At 41.7% G+C, this 25,634-nt stretch overlaps 1 protein-coding gene and 1 long non-coding RNA gene across 2 annotated transcripts; one reads left to right on the top strand and one right to left on the bottom strand.

The window, feature by feature from the left end:
• Positions 1–255: 255 nt before the first annotated feature.
• On the bottom strand, positions 256–10,797 carry LOC133234105 (uncharacterized). Its single transcript, XR_009732012.1, has 3 exons — positions 10,308–10,797; positions 3,761–9,382; positions 256–622 (listed from the first exon to the last, which is right to left on the bottom strand). It is a non-coding gene; the product is annotated as an uncharacterized LOC133234105 (long non-coding RNA).
• Positions 10,798–11,026: 229 nt separating this feature from the next.
• ARRDC4 (arrestin domain containing 4) lies at positions 11,027–25,324 on the top strand. Its single transcript, XM_061394283.1, has 8 exons — positions 11,027–11,462; positions 16,353–16,419; positions 17,141–17,288; positions 19,212–19,314; positions 20,269–20,525; positions 21,012–21,174; positions 22,036–22,190; positions 22,568–25,324. The coding sequence occupies exons 1-8, from the start codon at positions 11,171–11,173 to the stop codon at positions 22,622–22,624; spliced, it is 1,242 nt and encodes a 413-aa protein (XP_061250267.1). The 5' UTR covers positions 11,027–11,170; the 3' UTR covers positions 22,625–25,324.
• Positions 25,325–25,634: the final 310 nt, after the last annotated feature.

Below are 25,634 nucleotides of genomic sequence, written 5' to 3'. Positions count from 1 at the left end.
ATTCCTCCTCCTCTCCCCTTTGCCTTTGGTTAACCACATTTGTTTCCTATGTCTGTGAGTCTGTTTCTGTTTATGTTCAGTGATATAAAATCCAAGTTTAACAAATACCTGTCAATAAGTCATGAATCTTAGCCTTCACCGCCCCCCCCCCCATACGATGTACAAAGGTTTTTCACAAGCAGGGTGGGGACGTGCCTCTGACCTCTCTCAGAATCACCACTAGCCGCTGTGAAATTTCAGGTGAGTCATCTGGTGTTTTGCAAACAAGTGTCAGTATCCCAAAGATACCTGCCTATAACTCCACCTCTGGTCTGTATATGCAAATCATTTCCACATGCATTTGATGAGAACATGGATTTTTCCAGTCAACGCTTAAAGTGTGTTACTTCTCTGAAAATCACTGAGCAATAAATGTAAAGCTCAAGGGTATTGGCAACGAATGGGAGGCATTAATTGGCAGTCTTAAAAGTTCTACTTGGAAAAGTTCATTACTTCTAATGGCTTTTTTATAAAATAATTTGTTTCAAGGTTAGAATGGATGGTTGTCACGTTGGTGGATGTGGTTCATCAGGCTTCACCTCTAGGATGTTCAAATCGGCCACTGCCTGATTGGAGAATCTGCCTGGATGTGATATTATGAAAAAAAAAAAAAGTCTAATCAATAAGGTTTCCTTCAATCAAATGTTCTTACACTGCGACCCACTGTGTCCAGTTTCAAAAAATTTCTGACTCAGAATCAACATTTGTGATAATCAATCCATTTTATCAACAGTAATCGAAATGCCTCTTATGCCAGCCTACATTTGATGAATAAAAAAAAAAAGGATTATTTCTACTCTGATAGTTAGAATAGTGAACCCAAGCAACTGAGATGCCTTCATTGCCATCCCCCGCCTCGAAATAATCTATGATGGTGTGACTTGGACATGAAATCAAGGCTGTAAGTCAGCATCACTATGTCTTCAAAAAGCAGCATCCTGTGTGGCTCAGGTCCAAGAAAGAAGTGAGACCCGAGGCTCTGAGCAAATGGCTTGGATGATTACCTGGGATCCTTATTACACATCTTTATGGAAAATGGCCTGGGTGAGAATGTCGTTAAAACACCCACAACTCCAGACACCGAAAATCCTGAAATTCTTCATTGGTTACAGATAGTATTTGAAGCTTCCTTTAAATGTTCTAATTACAAATATGATTTTAATGTTAACTAGTAAAATATATTCTCTTCTACATCTCAATAAGAGCATTTGTTTTTCTTGCCTTGAGAAGGACGACTGTCAGAAGTGACATGACTACCAGCTACTGTCACATGAAATATTACAAAAAAATATTACAAAGTACTGACACATATGTGTTCTCACTGAATCCTTTAATTATGACCAGCCTGACTTTGAAGAAACTGAGGCTTAAAGAGCCCAAATGGCTTGTCCAAGGTCATGCCATGAGGAAGTGGCAGAGCCAGGGCTCAAAACCAGCCCTGTCAGATTCAAAGTCCGTCTCTACCTAGAACCGCAAAGGCCACCATTTGTTGGGCATTTATTGGATAGCAGGCATTTTTCAGGGCTTCCCTGGTGGCTCAGCTGGTAAAGAATCCTCCTGCAATGTGGGAGACCTGGGTTCGATCCCTGGGCTGGGAAGATCCCCTGGAGAAGGGAAAGGCTATCCACTCCAGTATTCTGGCCTGGAGAATTTCATGTCGGACACAACTGAGCGACTCTCACTTTCACTTTCAGGCACTTTTCATTCAATAATGTGACCCACAGCGAGGAAGGTGTTAGCATCAGAAGCTCAGAGAGCTTAGTCCCTTCCTCAACTTTATGCAGCAAATGCTAGAAATAAGGTTTGAATCCTACTCTTTGACTGTTTCCACTGTTTCCCCATCTACTTGCCACGAAGTGATGGGACTGGATGCCATGACCTTAGTTTTCTGAATGTTGAGCTTGAAGCCAACTTTTTCACTCTCCTCTTTCACTTCATCATGAGGCTCTTTAGTTCTTCCTCGCTTTCTGCCCTACGGGTGGTGTTATCTGCATTCTTATTATTCTTGAAAGAAAGTGAAAGTCAGTCAGTCATGTCCAACTCTTTGTGACCCCATGGACTATAGAGTCCATGCAATTCTCCAGGCCAGAATACTGGAGTGGATAGCCTTTCCCTTCTGCAGGGGATCTTCCCAACCCAGGGACTGAACCCAGGTCTCCCGCATTGCAGGAGGATTCTTTACCAGCTGAGCCACAAGGGAAGCCCATGCGCTAGCAATAAGCAATCTGAAAATATATAGGAAGAAAACAATCCTATCACATCAAAACAGCAGAGAAAATATAAATTATAAACCTGACCAAAAATGTGCAAGACTCATATGAAGGAAAAGATACAGTTTTACTGAAGAACACATAAGTTCCTGGAAGGTGTTTAAAACTGCTCATTCACAACAATTTAACATAAATTCAATATTCTCCAATGCTATCCCTATTGAATATACAGTTGTTGTTATAGTTTTTAATGAAAATCAGACAGGTTGGTTCTAAAATTTTTTTTGGAAGAAAGCAAGTATAAAAATAGCCAAAATAAAATGCTTAAAGAATAGAAAGGAAGTGATACTCTACTAGTTACTGAAGCATACTGTAGAAAAACCTGAAATAAACAAAAATGTTGCTTTGGTGTAGGCACAGCCAACAGAGCAGTACAAGAGAGAATTTTTCTTTTTAAACATACTGATGGACTTTGTCAATTCACTGTGTGATAGAAAGACATATTCTCATACTGAAGAATGGGGATAAACCAGTCAAAATAAGTTATGTAGGAGGAATTAGCTATCTCTTGGGGGGAAAATAAGTATTTTTCCTGACAAGAGACTCAGATTATTTAAGAACTTAAGATAAAAAATAATTAGAAAATTTTAGGAAAAAAAATATAGAGAAAGGCTTTATAGTTGCAAGAAAGGGAAGGTCTTTTTATGATTAAAACAATTGATAACATAATGTAATGACTGATACATGTGACCACAGCAAATGAGTTTATATTCAGTTTAAATAAAAAGCGTCTGTAATATTTATAAAAGACTAAAATGCACAAGATGAGAGAAAATGTTTGCAGTATATAACACCAAGTTTCAATATTCAAAATACATAAAAAATAACAACTCAATGAGAAAAAGGACAAGATGAATTGCCATCTCGCAGAACAACATGCCGTGTGAAAATATGCAGTTTCACTCACAGTCACTCATATTCATAAAAAAGGTAAATTTAACCCCTAATGAAATACCATTTTTCACCCATCTGACTGGAAAATATTTCAGAGTGGTTATGTCTAGTGTTGACAAGATAAAAAACTGACTCATCCATCCACTCATTAAGAGGATATAATTTTTTGGAGGACATTTTAGCAGCATCTATTTACATTTAAAATGACACATCCTTTGACCCAGCAACTACACTGTAAGGTTTCTATCCTAGGGGAAATACTTGTACACATATACAAGAGACTTATACAAGAGACTTACACAAGATGTTCAGCACTGTTATTACTAATAACCCCAAATCTAAAGCTACTTAGATGCCTATTAGGGGTACTACGATTATACAAACAATGGTGCTGTTACAAAATGGAATTGTGCGTTGCATAAAGGCAGGCCTTTAGGTACTGATAAAAAAATCTCCAGGATACTTCAACGTGAAGAAAAACAAGATGGAGACCCATAACTATAAGATAATTTATGTATGTGTGTGCAAGACAAACACATAAAACTAAATATACACACCATGCGTGCATGCTTAGTCACTCAGTCGGTGTCTGATTCTCTGCAACTGCATAGACTGTAGCCAGCCAGGCTTCTCTGTCCATGGGATTCTCCAGGCAAGAATACTGGAGTGCGTAGCCATTCCCTTCTCCAGAGGGATCTTCCCGACCCAGGGATTGAAGCCAGGTCTCCTGCATTGCAGATGTATATTTTACCACCTGAGCTACCAGGGAAGCTTACAAATGTACATACTAAGCTGACAACAGTGGGTATGGCTTCAGACCAGGGAAAAGGGCTCCAGTGGTGGAAGGGTCTGAATGGGACCAGAGCAGGGGCAGGGGACTGGCCCCGTTCACATGTTCGAAGCACAAGTCCACCAGAAAACAGTCTTGATTTTCTGGACTCAGTTCATAAAGTGATTTTTAAATGTTATTACAATTTACATTGCTTTCATGATAATTTTATTACTTAATTTAATTAGAATTCTTCCTGAGCTTCAAATATTTGCAAGGAGGGATTTTGTGAAATCAACAATAGAGTCTGTTACCGCGTGACCGTCTTCAAGACAGAGTAGGGGGCAGTCATGTAGAACGAATGATGTTGGGTCACGATGAGCTTTTCCCATCGAGCCTGCACTCAATACAAATCTAATTATATTTACCTAAGATCGTTAATGGTTACTTATCTCACATGCCTTGCTTTCTGATCTGCCTGTTCAGTTTTCATAATGGAATTGTAATCTGCTATTAAGTTCATCTGCAGGAGACAACTTTCCTTGCTCTATTCAGCTGTCGTCACAACACACTACATTACCTGTGTGTAAACCATGCAAGAAGAAGGCAGGATCCTTATGCTGTTTAGAATAAGATAGCTTTAGCAAAACAGTCCTTCTGCCCTTATGTGAACTCCAGTCTCTCCACCAAAATGGAGAATCAAATAAAACTTGTCTGCAGTACTTCTTTTTAGAATTGTGTTTTATTTTCTCTTGTATCCCTGTCCTTAGTTGCCTTCTTCCCTCATATGCCTTCTCCGTCCCAACTTTCCTTGAAGCAAAAAAAAAAAAAGTTCATTTCAGTTATTTCCTCTGCAGTTGCCACAAATCATTTTTGGAAGAAAGCAGAGGGTCAATTTAGGTCCATGGATGGACAGGGTGGGCTTCTTGAGTGGCTGCCAAGAGATCTGCCTGCGATGCAGAAGACGCAGGGGACGCTGAAGGTTTGATCCCTGGGTCGGGAAGATCCCCTGGAGGAGGGCATGGCAACCCACTCCAGTATTCTTGTCTTAGAGAATCCCATGGACAGAGGAGCCTGGCGGGCTACAGTCCATAGGATCACACAGAGTTGGACATGACCGAAGCGACTGAGTATGCAATTACGGACAGGGTACCCCAGAACAGTGCTGGCCACGTCCAAAAGAGCATCACTAACTCAGAGAGGAGCACGGCATAGTCACGTGTCCATACACTGTGATAGTAGGGAATCCATGCTGGTAGTGGTCAACATCTGATCTCATTCCTTATTAAAGGAAGTTCATCTTCTTTCCTTTCTCCTTTCTCTTCCATCCTTCTTCCCTTCCTTTCTTTCTTTTTCCCTTAACTTACACTGAAGGCAGTTTAATGAAGATGGAAGGCCTTGGTTCTGACCTTGGCCCTGCACTTACTGGCTATGGAATGAAGCAGGCTACTCCATCTTTCTGAACCTCAGGCTCCAAGCCTGTAATCCTGGACCTCATTCCAAGGCGCCCCTTCACCAGGTTACTGTCAGGCTGAATGCGACTGCCTGCATTGAGCATCCTGACTGGCATTCAATGGTGTGCAATCAAGGTTAGGTCCTTCTCCTACTTCCTAGGCATCTTTGCTTTGTGAACTCAATTTCCAGCTCTGAAACAGGAATTCAGACAGCAAACACATTTCAAATGTCAGCAGCCTTGTCAGTGCCACCCCCAAATTAAGATCCAGGTACGGGTGAGCATAAACTGAATATAACAGGCAAAAATAAGATGAATGTGTGCATGACACAAGAATGAATGGGAGCTGGTACTTATGTAGTGATTTAATTACCTTTATAAGACCTGTGGCTCAGCGGTAAGGAATCCACCTGCAATGCAGGAGACCACCTGCATTGCAGGAGATTTGGGTTAGATCCCTGGGTCAGGAAGATTCCCTGTGGCAACCCACTCCAATACTCTTGCCTGGAAAATCCCACAGACAGAGGAGCCTGGTGGGCTATAGTCCATGGGGTCACAAGAGTAGGACATGACTTAGGGACTAAACCACTGCCACCAAAAGACCTGAAGGATCAGGAAAGATACTGGGCAACTTGGAGTCAACATACAATAACCTTTCTCGCAGTGATGACAGCTAGAACTTTGATGATGGTTAAAATAACAATAATAATATAACAATAGTATAATAACAATAATAATAACAGCAAGTATCTGAGCACCAATAACAGTTAGTAGCTTAGGGAGGGAAGTCAAAACTTAAAAAGCAAACCATATTAAAAGTGAGCTTTGTGAAGGGTTTTCTTTTATCTCCTGACTTGAAACCAAGGGTGGCCCCTGTGTGGAAGTACAAAGAAGACACAGGCCGCAAAAATTCAGAGAGAACGCTTCGGTTTTAGAGAACTAAGAAAAGGTGTTTCACAAGCTGGAGAGTATGGGGGAAATCCCTGTTGCTGTCATTGTTGTTTCCAGTAAACATTCACTTTAGAATAACTTTAGGTTTTCAGAAAAACTGGAAAGTTAGTATCGAGTCCCTGAGCCCCCCTCACTCTATTTAGCCCATGGTTAACATCTCATGTTAACATGTTCCATTTTTTAAAACCAAGAAAACAATGCTGGTGTGTTTAGACTCTGATTAAACTCCAAACTTACTGTCCTTTTACTGTTGTGGGCACCATTCTGCTGCTACTGCTGCTGCTAAGTCGCTTCAGTTGTGTCCGACTCTGCAACCCCATAGACAGCAGCCCACCAGACTCCCCCATCCCTGGGATTCTCCAGGCAAGAACACTGGAGTGGGTTGCCATTGCCTTCTCCAACGCATGAAAGTGCCATTCTAGGACACCACATTTCATTGTCATCATGTCTCCATGGTTCTCTGGGGGTTTCTGGGTCTTCTCTTGCTTTCTTGGCCTTGAGTCTTGAGGCACACTCATCAGGTGCTTTGTAGAATGTCCTTCAGATTGGGTTTGCTGAATGTTTTGCTCATGTTTAGACTGGAGTTATGGGTTTTAGCAAAGAACATTAAAGAAGTGAAGAGTCTTTTTCATGTTCTCATATCAAGGGTAACTTCTGTCAACATAACTAATCACTGGTGGTGTTAACCTAACATGTGTTTGCCGGCTGGAGACAAGAGACCAAATCCAGCGCATGCTTAAGGGGAGGGAAGAGAATCTACGTCAAAGGTTGAGAATTCTTCTGTAAGGAAGATTTGTCTCTTCTCCTCCATACTTTAGTTTACATAACCATTGTGATCAGTATAGAGTCACATAGATTTGGGACTTTTTTCCTCTCTCTTTTTTTTTCTCCTGGCCCTGCCCTGAGGAACCTAAGGACCTAAACCCAAGGAGAAAACCTGTCCATCTGGATGGAGGACCCTACGGCCTGGAGTGTGAAGACCACATTTTCTTCCTTCCTTTCCCTCACTGTTTGGCCTTGATAGTAACTCCAACCACAGCAGTACATGTAGCTACAACGCCTAGAAGAACACCAGATTTCTACCCAGAGGGCTGGATGAAGGGGCCCCTGGGAGTCACAGGAAATGGGGAAAATAATAAAGGGGAAAGGAATAGGGAAAGGTAGCCCCTAATTCTGTGTATGAACTGATAAGAGTCCTAGGCTCACTCTGAGCTGCTTGCGTAGGGTAAAGACCCACAGCAGGAGAACAAAGTCTTTAAGAACTGAACTGACGTAGGAACTTCTGCCCACAGAAGGAGAGCTCAGGACAGTCTGAACACACACAGGTTCACTACCTGTCAACAGAAAATAGCCGGCATTCTCCAGAGGATTTTAACAGGACTCAGAATCGTATAAGATTCAAAATGTTTATGGTATAATCTAAAATTACTCAACATACAAAATACACAGAAATGTGACTAATTCTCAAAGGAAAAGACAATCAGAGGTCAAGCTCAAGATTATCCCGATATAGAAACTTTTTCAGACCTTTAAACAACTATTATCATCATGTTCAATGAGACAAAGGTAAATACTCTTGAAATAAACAAAAAGATCGATATTCTTAGCAGGGAAATAAAAACTATTTTTTAAAGTGAGTATTTTAGAACTAAAAAATACAATATTTTAAACAAAGAAATTCGTGGGATGATCTCAATAACACAGTGAAGGTGACAGAAGAAAAAGTCAGAGAACTTGCAAACAGATCAACAGAATTTATCCAATTTCTATAACAGAAGGGAAAAAAGATTGAAAAAAATCACCCTCAAGGTACTGTGGGACAATATCAAAAGGTCTACTATTCATCATATTTAAGTCCTAACAGGAAATGGGAAAGAGATAAATGCAGAAAAAAAGGTAGACATTATCAAAGAAAACATAAATTTGGTGAAAAACATAAATATACAGCTGTAAGACAAAATAACCTCAAAGGAAACCAAACCTATCCACGTTATAATCAAACTGCTGACAACTAAGATAAAGACAAAATCTTGAAAGTAGACAGAAAAACAATTCCCTTTATGTATGTCCATGGCAAGAACAACTGGAAGGACTGTTTGGTTTTTTATTAGAAACCAAGGTTCTGAGAAGGCAATAGTATAAAATCTGTAAAGTGCTAAAAGAAAGAACATTACACTGTACACCTGAAACCAACATAATGTTGTAAACCAACTATATTTCAATTTTAAAAATAAGGCATGTGGCAATGTAAAAAAAAAAAAAAAAAAGAAAAGAATTGCCAGCCCAGAAGTCCATATTTAGCACACATATCCTTCCATAATGATGTCAAAATAAAACTTTCTCAGACAAACTAAGGGGACTCATTGCAGCAGGCCTTCTCTAAAATACTAGAAGGAATCCTTCAACCTGAACTATTCCCCGCGGCAACTTGGAACTTCCGAATAAAGAAAGAGTAATAGATGAAAATAGACAAATTTTCTCCTAGATTCTTTAAAATACATGTTATTACCTGAAGCAAAAATGTAAACACTGTCTGATGGCGTTGTCAATACATGTGGATGTAATATACATGCCAACTATGGCATCAAAGGGTTCGGATCAGATCAGATCAGATCAGTCGTTCAGTCGTATCCGACTCTCTGCGACCCCATGAATCGCAGCACACCAGGCCTCCCTGTCCATCACCAACTCCCGGAGTTCACTGAGACTCATGTCCATCGAGTCAGTGATGCCATCCAGCCATCTCATCCTCTGTCGTCCCCTTCTCCTCCTGCCCCCCAATCCCTCCCAGCATCAGAGTCTTTTCCAATGAGTCAACTCTTCGCACGAGGTGGCCAAAGTACTGGAGTTGCAGCTTTAGTATCATTCCTTCCAAAGAAATCCCAGGGCTGATCTCCTTCAGAATGGACTGGTTAGATCTTCTTGCAGTCCAAGGGACTCTCAAGAGTCTTCTCCAACACCACAGTTCAAAAGCATCAGTTCTTCGGCGCTCAGGATTACTGACCCCTTAAAAAAGCAAAAACAAAAACACTACAAAGAGATATAGTTCAAAATCAGTGGATACATTTAAATAGATTACTAAAAGATATAGGAATATTTGAAAAGACAGGAAAGGTGTAATAGAGAAACACCCATCACAGGCACAAACTAAGCAAATAATAAAATAATACACCTAAAACCCTAAAATCAACCATATTAATGATTGTGTTGGTCTAAACTCACAGGGATGGAAAGGGGGTCTTCTGCATGGCAGACGGATTCTTTACCAGCTGAGGTACCAGGGAAAACAAGGTTAGGTTAGGATATAAAGAAAAGTGGTAGATTAAGAGCATGCTGGGGGCAAATCTAGATAAACCGGAAAAAAAGAGAAGAGCAGCTATTTCAGGAATTTATGCAGAGATGGATTTGGGGCCTTTTCCATGTTCTTTAGGAAGAGATAAAAGTTGTAAACCTTGTAAAACTTTATTAAAGTTCCATGTTAACACGCTAAATTTAGAGCAGAAAATCAACCTTTAGTTTGGGATTATTTTAAAAAACAAAAGAAACACCGATATCAGGGAAGATTTTTAAATCTCAGTATACGATTGGTCATTCCGTGATCGCTCACAACGTTGCTATTTTTTTAATAAGGGAAGAATTTATAAGTGTTAGAAAATCATGGCCAGATAGTGGCAGAGACGTTAGATAACAATAATAATAAAATTAGAATCGAGAAGGAATGAAGGATTAAAGAAGAAAACGAAACTAAGGAGAGGCGACAGGAGCTGCGGACAATGAGAACAAGTCATCAAGGCAACGGGAAATTTTCGTGAATTATGACACGGAGGTCAGGAACTCCTTTAGGGTGGGGCAGAAACTTGGGTGGCAGACTTTGTTTAGAAACAGCCTGGTTGATGACCTTATTCAGAGCTGGAAGAACGACCATTCCTACCATTCTCGTTTAAAGAGGCTGAAAGAGGAGATGGGCAACTGAACTCCTTAGGGTCCTTTCAGGTTGAGAACCCCAGCCTTCAGTCTCACTGTCTGCAGCTCTATCTTAGGCGGGCAATTCTGAAACGCGGGAGTGGCTAGGGCTCGGGAACCTAAATTCCGAGGTGGCCGGCCCCCATATCTCACAAGGATATACTGTTGAGTTCGTTTTCCAGGACACGTACATCCTCTTAATACAGATGTAATCAGAACCACAAACCCCTTGCAGCCACCACCTCACGTTCCAGTGTGAATCCCCTTAAGCCCAGGCTGCTAGAAATCCCGCCTCCAACTGTAACCATGGGAACCGCTGACACGCCACAAGCCGGAGATTCCTGTTTCCGCCCCCTCCCTAACAAATATTGTTTCCCACTAGCTGTCCACATGGGCGCAACGCCTCTCTATTGGTCAGGGCCCCAAGACCGTGCCTTGCCCCAGCCAATAAGCGGCCTGTGCACGTGCACGCTCGCGTACTCTGATTGGTCACCACTCATTGATCACGCACTGCCGGCCTGCTCCAGCCCGTGCGCGGGGGCGCCAATGAAATGACTCAGTAGCCCTTTACAACCAATCGGCACGTCGCGGAGCTCCCAGCCGGCCTATGGGAGTGCGCCGGGGGTGGGCTGTCCCGGCCCCTCGCCTTAGCCAGCTGGGTTTGTTAAAGCGACAGGCCCTACGGCGCGCCGGGGCTCCACCGGGCAGCGCACGGCGGGCACCGGGGCCCGCGGCGTGCGCCTGGCGCCCGTGACAGCGGTGCCGCTCGGCTCGCGACCCCAGCTCCGGGCCGTTGCCGACCGCCTCGGCGCGGCCGCGTCGCCCGGTAGAATGGGCGGCGAGGCGGGGTCCGCGGCAGCGGCGGCGGGCTCCGAGGGCCGCGTGAAGAGCCTGGGTCTGGTGTTCGAGGACGAGCGTAAGGGCTGCTACTCGAGTGGCGAGACCGTGGCTGGACACGTGCTGCTGGAGGCGGCCGAGCCGGTGGCCCTGCGCGCGCTGCGTCTGGAGGCCCAGGGCCGCGCCACCGCCTCCTGGGGCTCGAGCGCTGGTGCCGCTGCCCCGGCGGCCGCCTCGGAGGTGGAGTACCTCAACGTGTGCCTCAGCCTGCGTGAGCCCCCGGCCGGTGAGCTCCGACCCCGGCCTGGGAGAGGGGCCGGGGGGACGGGGAAGGAGCGCTCCGGGGGATGCCCGCCGGCCAGGGGGCTGGAGGGGGGGGGAGGTTTCTGGGGGTGGGGTCCGCTCGCAGGGTGGCCCAGCATCCCTTTGGGGGCTGTGGCGGGCAAGCAACAATGCCTGCGCATCCCCACCTCACAACCCCGGGGAGAAGGTTCTCCTCTCCACCTGGCGCCCCGCCCCTGCCTCGCTGGGCGTTGAGCTGCATCGGGGTCCCAGGACCGCCTAGGCAGGCTGTGGGAGTGAGCCGTTGCCATGGGAACCAGGATCTGGGGCTCTAGGTCCTGTTCCTTGTGGCCTAAGGAATGGAGGGCAGAACCAGTCTGTCCTGATGTGCCCGGTGTTTTACGGGCCTTCCCTTCACCGGCATTCCCCCCTGCCCCGCCATCAACCCCCAACTCGCATCCTTCTTGCTTCATGATGAGTTAGCAAAAAGCTCAAATCTTAGGAGGGAAGTCGTTCCCTGAGCATTAGGAGTTCAAAGGAAGTGCTTTGTGACTTGATCCATCATCCTGGGATCCCCCCCTTTTGGGGAGCGGGTTTAAGAGTTCTACCTTTGTCTTTATCCTTCTCTTCTTTTTGTTCTCTTTGCATCTTCTTCCTTCCTTACACCTCCCATAAACCTTGAGTTACAGTGGGATCTGGCCACTGAAAGAGTTTGTGGAGGAATAATGACCCTGCTTCTGAAGTTGTTAATAGTGTAGGATTTTCCAGAAGTACCCCTGTGAAAATTCACAGCATGGATTCCGTTAATGTTCGGTGCAAAAATAGATTCCCTTAAAATACCAGGGACAGCGAGTCTTAGTCTTTTTTTAGTTGAGGAGCTCCTTTAAACTGTTTACCTTTTTGCCTCATCAGCTTCAGCATTTATCTGTAAAATGAAACAGTGATGTAGACTCCGCTGTTGAAGAATGAAATGCAGTGTATCAGTGTTTAACCTTTGCTATGTATTATACAGAAATTAATAGTAAATGCAGTTTTGCCTTGTCCTGCTATGGAACAGTAGACTGTTCACAGTTAAATCTTTATGTGAGCATCAACTAATTCCAAAAACTTCAGTGAGGAAAGCACATGTGAACCAAAGCCCTCTCTGGGATTAATAAATGCAGTAAGTTAGGTGACAGTTCTTTCTTGCTCTATGCCCTTTCATCAGTATGGTTTCCAGAATCAGCCCACACAGGCCTTCCCCAAAGGTAACAGACAACACAGATTTTCAAGATGGCTGACTGGAGTCAAGGGCAATGGAAGAGGAAAGTAACTGGGTTTTGTCCAGGACTTCAGACTCTCTGTGTCCATAACTACTGAGTTTTTGTCCACGATTTTGAACTGCTTGTATGTCTGTGCCCATAACTACTGAATAAATAGATGTAAGATTAATAGAAGTTAGACCTGGGATTTGCAATGGGAAAAACGCTTTGGTGAAATACTGACTATCAAATAGTGTTCTGATTCACAAGTCAGATTTTTTGTCATTCTGATGAAGTAGAATGGCTCATTCTAGACAACCTGAAAAATCGTAGCTTATTTTAGAACATACAGTAACAAACACTGGCGAAAAGTAAAATCATAAGTCTATTTTAGTTGACTTAATAGAGGGGGAAAAAAAACCTAGTATCTATAATCTGAGAGAAGTTAACAACATTATATAGCTGTAGATTCTTAAGTTTGTTTAATTTCAAAATCTAGCTGAATTTCAGTCACCTGAAGAGATTTTTTGAAATCTAGGCTATGGGATGTGTTTTCAAAAAATGTACTGGATAATTTGTTAGCCTTGTTAATCTAACTACTTGTTGTCTTGGTGGTTGATTTTCTTCATATTTTTATCAGTAATAATGGTAGAAAAACAAGACACATCAGAGAGTTGGTTTCACATGTTGGCGGCACACCAGGAGGATGACCTTGTGTACATTCCTCAACCTTTGAGCTCCAGGCTCTGCCTCTGTGTTGGTCTGGTAGCTCAGGACTCACCAGTGCCCTGAATTATGCGCTTGGGCTGAGGAACATGAGTGAAGGAAGCATCTTGTGACACTGTAGGTCTCATTGCATAAAGCAGTAAACCTTGAGAGCAGAATGGACACATGATTCAGTTTATGGACCTTCTTAATTAAAAGGTAATAAAGAAGAAGAAAGCAAGCAAAGATTTTATTCCAGTGCTGTGCGCTTAGTCACTCAGTCATGTCCAACTCTTTGTGACCCCATGGAGACATGGGGTGTGTTCTGCCTAGCTCCTCTGTCCTTTGGAGATTCTCCAGGAAAGAATACTGAAATGGGTTGCCATGCCCTCCTCCAGGGGAATCTTCCCAACCCAGGGATTGAACCCAAGTCTCCTGCATTGCAGGCAGATTGTTTACCATCTGAGGCACCAGGGAAGCCCCAGAATACTGGAGTGGGTAGCCTATCCCTTCTCCAGTGGAACTTCCCAACCCAGATATTGAACCAGGGTCTCCTGCATTGCAGGAGGATTCTTTACCAGCTCAGCTACCCAACTTTCTGAACATTTTTTTTTCCTTTTTATGTTTTGAGGCAGTTCAAAGTCATTTTATTTTTTTTAATATAAATTTACTTATTTTAATTGGAGGCTAATTATTTTACAATATTGTATTGGTTTTGCCATACATTGACATGAGTCCGCCACGGGTGTACATCAGAGTCATTTTAAATGTTCTGGTTCCTATTTGTTTTTTCTCTGAAGAGAGAACTTCATCTCTCATTCTCTTCCAATGTCCTGCACAGCTCTGTTCTTCACACTTGCCTGCAATGCCCTTCCCTTCACCTAACCCTTGTCTCCATGCCAACCGCTTACATCAACTGCGGAGATGGTTCCCTCCCCACCCCACCCCCCACCCTCACCCCAACCCCAACAACAGACTGGGCATCCTAGGGTCATTCAGTTCAGTTCAGTTGCTCAGTTGTGTCCAAGTCTTTGCAACCCCATGAATCGCAGCACGCCAGGCCTCCCTGTCCATCCCCAACTCCTGGAGTTTACAGCCTAGGGTCATTGCATACAAGTGTCTGTAGCCATCTTTCCTCCCAAGGTTTATTTGGAGATTGAAGTTACTTAGCTTTGTATCAGCTTTGTACCTGACAATCGCTGTAAATTTTGGATGTAATGAAATCCACATCTTTAAACATTTTAAGTACTTTATTGTGTTCAGTTATCTGATGATTACAATTTGGAACATTAGCCCAGGTCTCAGGAGTATTGGGATTCCTTGAGCCTAGTACTTGATAGTTACAGAGTGGAGAGGCTTTCCTGCCTTCTGGTGCTGGGGCTTGTAGAGTGGCCCCAGACACCCTTGAGCCCTGGGACTCACTCTGTCACTATTATTTAATGTGTCATTAACATCTAACATGTCCCTGTGACTTATCACTTTGCCTCCAAGTTAACCACCTTTTAGTATTTCTGTCTGAATGACTGTAAGTGGCAAATGCTGTTACGATTTTTTGCACCTTATATATCACACATTGAAAATCGGAGATAGAGTTAGGAGATTTAATGAGCCAATGACGCATTCCCTTTTTCTAAAAGTACAAGGTTGAAAGTGAGAAGGGCCTCCCTGGTGGCTCAGATAGTAAAGAATCTGCCTTCAGTGCAGGAGTCCCAGGCTTGATCCCTGGGTCAGGAAGATGCCCTGGCTATCCACTCCAGAATTCCTGCCTGAGAGTCCCATGAACAGAAGAGCCTGGCAGGCCGTAGTCTGTAGGGTGGCAAAGAGTCAGATATGACCGAATGACTAACACAACTTTCAAAAGTATGGGGTTGAAATATTAACTGAATTGATGAAGGGCTTAGACTATTAAGTTCTAAGACCTATTAACTATTTAAGTGAAAAATTATCCCATTTCACTAGTGATTTTTCACCTTTAAAATTTTTTTAATGAATGGCTACAATAGAAATCTCCATTTTAGTATCAACTGACCAGGCAAATCTCAGAGAAAGTGCTCAGCGTGTGCTGCACTTTTTTCATCTCAGTCACCCCACCCTTGGGAGATTTAGTTCTGTACTTGGATCTGTGCACACAGAATGAAGGGAACGTTTATAGGTCTCTCTGGGGAGCCACCCGACCAACACTGACATCCCTGGCGTTGGCTTTGAAGCTGGCCGAGAGTCTGCACTCAGTCGGCACTCCAGCAGTGCCTCTGACCTTGCTCAGTCCATCCACAGCCTGCCTCCCAGCTTTCTCATGGTCAGGGGTAAGCTGTTTGAAACGAAATGGGGCCGACTGACCCCAGAGCAGGAGGAAGGAGTTCTGGCCATCTGCACCTCTCTATCCCAAGTGAAACAACATTCTCTATTGATCAGTACTGATTCCTGCCTAATAACTGGTCCTGTTGAATTGGCTGTTAAGTATTATACCCAATATTCATAACACAACAAAGAAATTTTTCACCTCCTTTTCCAGCTCTGCCCAAAGAGTAGTCTAAAATAAATAGATCTGTTTTTTTCTAAATTAGTTTTGGGTCCTATGTAATATTTGTATCTCAGGTTATACTCATGCTAGTATACAAGTGGGGAAAATAAATACTGTATATAGGTATGTATGGTTGTGTATACATACATATGTATGTGGGAGCTCTGGTACTTGATGGCAATTATGTGATTGGTCTATTTGCAGATAGCATATATGTATATATACACATATATGTGTAATTTGAAATTGAGCTTGGTAAAAGTTGACTCAAAATTTATCAATAATTCTCTAAGTCTCAGGTTAACGTACTTTTTGAAGTATATTCAGTGGTACAGCCAGGAAAACCTCCCTTTAAAAAAATTATGATTTATACTGAAAATTGTTGATCTAATATGAAACTTAAATAAAAATATATTGTCTTTTTTAGGGGAAGGCATCCTCTTACTACAGCCTGGAAAACATGAATTTCCTTTTAGTTTTCAACTTCCATCTGAGTAAGTGAAACTGTGTAGCTTTGGGGGTTTTCTTTCCCTGGAAGGTGTCTGTACATTGTATGGTTACTGAGTAGCTTCTAACACTCAGGTGTAAATATTTATCATAAGTAACCTCTGATAGATCCCACCCCTGTTACCTCTCTTTTTTTAAACAAAACTGACACTTAATTTAAGGGGTTTTCCCCATGAATCGGAGAAGGCAATGGCACCCCACTCCAGTACTCTTGCCTGGAAAATCCCATGGATGGAGGAGCCTGGCAGGCTGCAGTCCATGGGTCGCTACGAGTCGGACACGACTGAGCGACTTCCCTTTCACTTTCCACTTTCATGCACTGGAGAAGGAAATGGCAACCCACTCCAGTGTTTTTGCCTGGAGAATCCCAGGGACAGGGGAGCCTGGTGGGCTGCCGTCTATGGGTTGCACAGATTCGGACATGACTGAAATGACTTAGCAACAGCAGCCACATGGATTAGTGGTAAAGAATCTGCCTGCCAAGCAGAAAACACAGGTTTGGTCCCTGGGTGGGGAAGATCCTCTGGGGAAGGAAATGGCAACCCACTCCAGAAAATCCCATGGACAGAGGAGCCTGGCAGGTTACAGTCCATGGGATCACAGAGTCACAACTGAGTGACTAAACCACCACTACAACACTTTTAAGAGCTTTTTCCTGTTTTGAACTGAAAAAGAAACTTTAAATATCACGTCTTCGGTTTCTTGCAGACCTTTGGTAACCTCCTTCACTGGGAAATATGGAAGCATTCAGTACTGTGTGAGAGCGATTTTGGAACGACCCCAGGCACCTGATCAGAGCGTTAAGCGGGAACTCCAGGTCGTCAGTCACATCGATGTCAACACACCAGCGTTGCTAGTACGTTCTTCTGCCCTCCCTTCCTCTGCCCCTCTTTTTGCTTTCGGCCATCATCCCTGCATTTAGCAAGTCTAGTGGCCGCCTATCCTGTCACTTTTTGATGTAATCTTATAACCCATATGCGTTCACTATAAATATATGATTCTAAGTCGGGCAAATTACAAATTGTGTGCGGTAATACTCTTGATTGTGTCCCTGTTTTTCAGGGCTTCTTTTGCCAAAAAGTTACATGGGCTCGAAATGCATTAATAAGGCTTAATAATAATAATGCGCGCACACAGAGTAGTTACTTTTCCCAGAGCAGCCACAGTCCCAGGGCTGTGGTATTCTAAACTCTTCCCTAATAGCAGGGTGAGGAACAGTAATTACGGAAGAGTACTAATCACGCTCAGCCTGTTATTGACGCTCAGGCCATTATGCTGTGTCTCCGTGCATTTTGCATGTCATTTTCTAACGCTAAGTGAGTATGTGCAGCTGCTCTGGACTTCCTTTCACTTCTCATTTCCTTATGACAGATTTGGCTGCATTAAAGCATTGAACTTCTAATAATCACCAGAAATACTGTAGGCTGATAAGAAAGATCAGGCTGTAAGTAACAACAGAATAGGCAAGATGGGAGCTAATGAGGTAGATTCTTTTATCTAGACCCATATTATCAAAATAATATAAAATTATACCTTGTACTTTCATGATAGCTAGTAAGGACCTAATGGTTCTTCATTTAAATATGAATGAATGATTTTTTTTTTTTACTTAATAATTTAAACTTTCCATCATGATACTGATGTTGCAAAGATATATTTTTAGTACTGGAGGTTTCCTCTTTCTAGCCAGTGTTTTTAAAGATCAGAGGAAAAAAAAAAAACAAAATAGGAGTTAAAAGTTGTTTAACTCTATTTTCATACAAAAATAAAATAGAATTTACTCTTGTTATGAAATTATTATGAAAATGTAACAGATAAGCCTAGCTGCATGATCCCTTGCAGCCAAAATCATGCAATAGCCTGACCCAGCTTTTAGCTCTGACTTATCACCTGTTCAACACCTATTTTGAAAATTGATGATGCTAATAACTGCCTTGTGTTTTTAAAAACTACTTAGAATTGGGTGGTTAAGTAATTCTAATTCTAATTAATTTATGGGGCCATTGTGGCAAATAATTTAAATTTTTTTTTTTTTTTGCAAAAAGAGATGCTAATTATCCTTTATTATCCTTCAACAATTAAAAAGCTATATATTGCAACTTTGGGTTTTACAGTGAATTTTGGCTTGTGCCTCTTGTAAACTGAGTATTTTAAACCTTGTTTTTTTTTTTTTTTTGCTGATGTAGAATAGAAAGTGGGGTGGTGAGTTCAATAATCCTTTAGATCCATTACATTGGTGTGTTGTTGTACTGCCATAACACAGAAGCCCCAAATTATTCTAAGTACCCTTGAAATTTCTGCCTAATAATGCATTTGAAGTAAGGACAAAAGGCTGTTTGCTTATTCAACATTTTAAACTCCAAGACAAATGGAACATTCTGGCTATTGATGTATAGGCAGTTTCTCCTCCTGATCTACACCTAAACTCTTTTTTTTAGAAAAGGTAGTTCTGTCATGTTAATAGGGACTGCTACAGTTAGGTTCTGATTGCTTTTTTAAAGGATGATGTTCATTTCCCAGAAACACAGTGAAAATATAGAATAAAATAGCATGCTGTCACCCTAATTTGAATCGGAAAATTCACTTAGTTTTCCTGAAAAGGGAATGATTTTTTAATGCTTTCTTTCAGTATGTTGCATAAAATGTCACAAGAAGATAAAAAAGGTTGATTTGTTTTTTGGAAGACATTTCTCTACAGCTATTTTATTTTAAAAAATGACATAAGTTGTATGAATTTTCCAGATCAATTTAAGTAATTTTATTATTTGAACTTTTAAAGACCCCTGTATTGAAAACTCAAGAGAAAATGGTTGGCTGTTGGTTTTTCACTTCTGGTCCAGTCTCGCTGAGTGCCAAAATTGAAAGAAAGGGATACTGCAACGGTAAGCAAACTGTCTAAAATTCCAAATGCAAGATTCGTTAATTAGCTAATTGAAAACAATTCTGAATAATATGTTTTGTGATTAATGAAGTATATATTATTTTAAAACATGAGTAATATGATTCTAGTATAAATCATTGATATTTAAATATTTATAAATAGATGAGTAGATCCCAATGATCCTAGTATTTCTGACTTCAGTCCTGGTACGTTCATAACTAAGACTAACACCAAAATGAGAAGATGCCAGCATTTATTTTAATGTTGCAGAAGACTATTCCAAGCAATGTTGCTTGGAAGAGAGCTGTTGTTGTATGAAAATACTGTTAGGCATTCTGACTCCGTGCTGGGAATTGTACACACAGGGCTAAAATGTAGAACGTTGACACTCTTTAACAGTCAGATTGGTATCAGAACAACCATCTGTGAAAGGCCCATTTCCATCCAGTGGATATGGCCCTGCTCCAGGGTTCTGGCTGGTTGGAGACGCGGGTGGTATGGGATAGTATGACAGTGGGTGTATAATGTGGGTGTGAAACTTGTTTACGCCATCCACTGCTTAACATCTGTTCCTAAAGTGCAAACTTTGTTCTTTTTTCGGGCAGATTTTGTTAAGCATTGATGAGTTTGGTACTTAAGATAGTACTAAATCATTTATTTGTATATCTTCTCTCAATTTTTATAGATCATGGTCATTTATAGATCTTTAGAACTGGTAGCCTAATATTGCTACATTAGAAAAGTGAATCATGGAATAATTAGAAAACATTATCTGCACAAGCTGCAGTGAATTTTCTTTTCTCTGACTCAGATTTGCAGGGTAAATTTTTCCATGAGGCCTCTCAATTTCTTAAAGTCACATTGCCACATTTCAGCTTGCGTCAGGGACGGCTCTGTTCCACCGTGGTGAGAACTTCCTGAAGAGTCTCTGAAGGTGTTTCTGTTTTCTTTTTAGGAGAAGCTATTCCGATCTATGCAGAAATAGAGAATTGTTCCTCTCGTCTGATTGTTCCCAAAGCTGCCATTTTCCAGACTCAGACGTACCTGGCCAGCGGGAAGACGAAGACCGTGCGGCTCATGGTGGCCAACGTGCGCGGGAACCACATTGCCTCCGGAAGCACTGACACCTGGAATGGGAAGACCCTCAAGATCCCGCCCGTGACCCCGTCCATCCTGGACTGCTGCATCATCCGCGTGCACTACTCCTTAGCCGTGAGTGCGGAGCCCGGGGGGCGTGAGACACGGGCGTGGAGCCAGGCCCGGTGCTGTGCCCCCGAGAGATGTCCTTTTATGTCAGTGTCACAACAGATTATGAAATAGAGGATCTCTTCTGTTTTTTCATCAAAAACTAGCCCCCTGAGGGGTTTAATTAAGGTGGGAGAACGAAGGTGCTGTCAGGGCTGCTCTTACGGTGAAGATGTGTCCTTAACTTCCTGTGGTTTTGTGTGAGCCATGCTCACTGACAGTGAAGTGTGTTCAGGACGCAGTTCTCCAGCACAGAGCGTTCTCTGTATTTTGTGGGCTCTTCATTCGGTTTGCTCATTTTATTCTGTCAGGACAGTTTGCGATCGTGTTGGGAATAGTAGCAGACAAAAGAAGCTTTTTTTATGAAAAAATAATTGGGTTACTCACTATAAGGTTTAACTTACATTTGTGCCTCTCTCTCTCTTGTTGTTGTTTTGGTTTTTGGCGTATTAGGTGTACATTCACATTCCTGGTGCTAAAAAGTTGATGCTTGAGCTGCCGTTAGTGATTGGCACAGTTCCATACAATGGTTTTGGCAGCAGAAACTCCAGCGTTGCCAGCCAGTTCATTATGGATATGAGCTGGTTGACACTGACTCTGCCGGAACAGCCCGAAGGTAAGATGTTTTGAGGTTCTTTCATGATGAAGTCACACATACAGAGTATGTAAGAGCAGCACATATAAGATAGAAAGTGCTCAGATGATAATTGCTACTTCCACTGTGACTGTCCTCACTCTTCTTATTACTAAAAATCAGCAAACATTATTCTAGGCAGGGACTTGAGAGTTTAGCCTAGCCAAGACACAGAATTCCCAATGGCACGTCCAGAAATACCATCCACATCTCCCAACTGCTGTTTATAATAGGTAAATAATGGGCTGCAGTCCATGGGGTCGCTAAAAGCCAGACATGACTGAGCGACTTCACTTTCACTTTTCACTTTCATGCATTGGAGAAGGAAATGGCAACCCACTCCAGTGTTCTTGCCTGGAGAATCCTAGGGACTGGGGAGCCTGGTGGGCTGCCGTCTCTGGGGTCGCACAGAGTCGGACACGACTGAAGCGGCCTAGCAGCAGCAGCAGCAGCAGCAGCAATGAAAAATAATCAGAGTATGGTTTGTTATGTATGTATTTTTTGTAGCCACATTTCATGACTTTTTTTTTTTTTTTTTACCTAGACTGTAACGTATGGAACTCAAGAGAGTAGAATAGAATCAGTGTTCAGTTCAGTTGAGTCGCTCAGTCATGTCCCACTGTTTGTGTAGTACTTAATAAAAACAGAATCCATTGAATACTTTTTGTTGTAATGGGCATAAAAGCTTCCTGATTAGAGGGAAGAATACCATTTGTTTTATTTTCAAATTAAGCTAAATTTCTTATTTTTATCAGAGTTCAGTAGACATTAACGTAATTAGTTTCTGCCTGGATTTCTTAGATCCAACTGGTTTTTTTTGTTTGTTTTTTGTTTTTTTTTCAGCACCACCAAATTATGCAGACGTGGTGTCGGAGGAAGAATTCTCTCAACACGTTCCTCCTTACCCTCAGCCCCCTAACTGTGAGGGAGAGTCATGCTGTCCGATGTTTGCCTGCATCCAGGAATTCCGATTTCAGCCTCCACCACTTTATTCAGAGGTAAACACATTACAAGAAAACTAGGCTTGTGCTGTTCTGTTTGTAAATAATCCTGTATCCGTTGTTGATTCCCAGTTATTAAAAGATACATACGACAATTTTCTATCATGATGATGATAAATTATCACTGGTCCATTTATCACATTTTGCAGTATTTTCTTGGTATTTTCTAGCATGCATGTAGAGTACCATGAATTGCCTTTAAGGACCCGGAATACAGAGAACTTAATAGTATTCTTAGAACTTAGAAGTCTTTGGGGCTTCTTCATAGTAGCTTTGAGCAGCTTGGCTTAGCTATCATCATGTAATTAGCAATAGATTCTATAGTTGTGTTAAAGAACATTGCAGTATTAATCTCGGTCTGTTCATTTTTACAGGTTGATCCACATCCTAGTGATGTAGAGGAGACCCAGCCTGTTTCCTTCATTCTTTGAACATGTTTCAGAAGTCACTGTGCTCATCATCCAATTAGAATGTTGGTTCTTCCCCTGCTTTTGGGGGAACAGGGAGGGAGGATGAGCTTAAGAACATAACGCCAAGACCGAAGGTGGAAGAAGTTAAAAAAATGCAACGAGAACTTTCCAGTTGGCCAACAGGATTGTTGCACAAGTTTGTGATGTGGTCTTGTGTTCCCTTTGAACGGTGGGATGAATATGTGATGTGAAAAGTCTCAGAATGTACTGAAAGTCCAGATGGTGATAGAGTAAGTTGAAGGGGTGCCTGTGCCAACCCAGGAGAAAGAAAGGTGCCTGTGAAGAGTGGAAGCACTGTGAGCGTGTCTTTAGAAGGTTTCTCAAAGTGGAGCAGCTGAGGCAATGTGGACATATGGGGAGGAGACTTGATTTTAGAGAATGTAGCAGCACAAGAATGTGCGTGAGCAGGAAAGGGGCCCACTCTAAATATGAAGCGAGACCCTCTGGTGTCAGGATCGTCATGATTTCTTACCATAGTTGATAGGACTGAAGGTCCTTAAAGGAATCCTTTTCTGAGGTCATGATCTTAGGAGGTACTAATGAAGTACAGTTTTCATTCTTCTAGTGATAGTCTAAGAAGTAGTTTATAAATTGGCTCTACAGTATTATGAAACCAAGAATGAGTTCCTTAAAAGGCTTGTCAGTTGAAAGGGGAAAGGTGAATTTCAACTTGATAACACATTTTGTTGAAGTTGCCACTTCCTAACCCCCTTTAAATACTTTAGCAGGGTACATGTTTGATTTTCCTCATGTCTTAATTACCTAGGAGCATATTTTAAAAAGGGTTAAAAAAAACAAAAAAGCTTGCATCCTTAGGATGCGTTGATAACTGCACAGTGCGGGGGAAAAGGCCTTTTCTTACCTACCTCTAACGGTGTTATCAGAATCAGATTCGGTTTAAAGCTCCAGGCCTGAGAAGTCTTCTCTGGAGTTTCTGCTCATTTGTCTATAGCAGTCTTATCTCTCCTATCCCCAAACCAGAAACTGGACTAAGGGCAAAACTTGTAAGGTTAGCATTAGATGAAGGTTAGTATGTGTATACCAAAGGGTATTTGAAGTTAACGTAAAATCAAGAAGGCAGAAATACCATTTTTTTTAAAGTCACAAAGTTAATTCCTCTCAAGAGACATAAGTGTACTGATACGATGGCAGTCACTGTGTTATCCATTGTTATTCCACTTCTTTAGTAATTCTCTTTAAACTGTGATTTTTTTTTTTTTTATCATTTTGGTGCAATATTTTACTATCCTTGAACCTCAGGATATTAAGACCAAGATTGTGTTGCTGCTAAAAGTCTGAGCAGTGTTTTTATGTCCCTCTGTCACCTCCTAGTCAGAGTCAAACGTTCACTTGTTTTTACTTTAATCTGTTGGTTTCATGAGCTGAGAGTATTTCTGGATGCTGAGTGGAAGGGGAGGTAGGGATCCGCATGACAGAGATTTTGGACCAGCCCAGTACTTTGGTTTTCTCCATGTCCTAAGGGTTCGCTCTAGAAACCCTGGTGCTTCCCATGCCAAATACTGTACTTCACTCAACTGAATGATTAGCTTTTCTTTCAATCAGTATACTCAGTTAGAAAAGTCCTAAGGTTAAATTTTTATGTAAAAATTAGATGGACATTTGATCAGGGATTTTTATACAAACATTAGGTAAATGTACACTTTTAATCCTCTGGGCATACCTCTCTCCTCTGTAATCACGTAAGCATCATAAGCCGTTCTTCCGTTGTAAGCCTCTGTTGAAAATCACAGTGCAAACTGTTCTCCCAATAATTGCGGTACTGAAATTGTCATGAATCGTTACTCCTTCCTTTGGTTTTTTGGTGATCTTTTATTTTGCTTTGTTTTTGTGTGTAAGAAGCTATGTGTTGTCTGAACAGTTGTATTTGTACTTTAAAAAAAAAGATCAGCTATTTCTTGACCTCTGAATTACAGTTTACATGTTTTGTCAAGACATTGTCCATCTCCATGATACCAAAACACAGTGAAAGAAACAACAAAATTGTATGGAGGAAGAGCAAGTTTAATTATCTGACTGCAGGTAGAAAGGCAGCTGCTTACTAGGGTCTTCACTTGGATTGTCTTGCCACCTTTTTTAAAGAAATCATAAAGTGCACCCATCAAAGTAAAACAGAGCTGATTTTCTAGCACTTAACAAGAATAGCTAAAAGGTATGATTTGCCTTATTGAATTGATATTGGTATATCTGACCTTAAGCAGTAGGTTGAAACTGCATACCTTTTTATAATCAAGAAGTTATTTGATGAATGTAGAAGATTCTACATTGGAATAGAGAATACTTGGGAATGACGATAAAAATTTAGCTGCTATTTGCTTGTATATTCTCCTCTTGTTTCGTTTGCAAAGAAACCGTGGCCTTAGAATTTTCTTTTTGATGCAAAATTTTTGAAATTGAGAATGTGCATCTTTTGGCTCACACAATTCTTCCATGGGCAGAACTTCCATGTTTTTGTTTTGCACAATAAGAAACTCAATAGGCAGGGGTTATGTTTTTGATAAGTTAACTATCAAAGCTTTTTATTTTTATTATAAAAATGTAACAATTTAACCCACAAGGAAAAAAAAAATAATTGTATTTTGTACTCTTGTCTGAACCCCATGGGTTCCTTTTGTTAATAAAATGATTCCACTGATGCTGTGAGTTACTAGTCTTGTTTTGTTTTTGTTAAGACTATGACTCAGATTGTGACAGACTTAAGGGAAATCAACACCATGATACAGAGTGTTACCGCTGAGATCCTTCTGCAGATGTGTGCTGTCATCAGGCCGGACACCACCCTGGTGCATTCTGAGCCTGTTTCTGTGATGGCCTCAGTTTCCCCAAAGGGTGATCAGTTATTAGCATCCCAGGAAAAAGGGTAGTTGATGTGAAAGATTAAGCTTAAGCTCTATTGGTCATTGAGAGAACATTATCTCCGTTTATTCTCAAATGATAGTGACTACTTCCTAAA

This window comes from Bos javanicus, chromosome 21 (assembly GCF_032452875.1).
Source record: "Bos javanicus breed banteng chromosome 21, ARS-OSU_banteng_1.0, whole genome shotgun sequence".
Lineage (NCBI taxonomy): Eukaryota > Metazoa > Chordata > Mammalia > Artiodactyla > Bovidae > Bos > Bos javanicus.
This window is presented reverse-complemented; position numbering and strand designations above follow the sequence as displayed.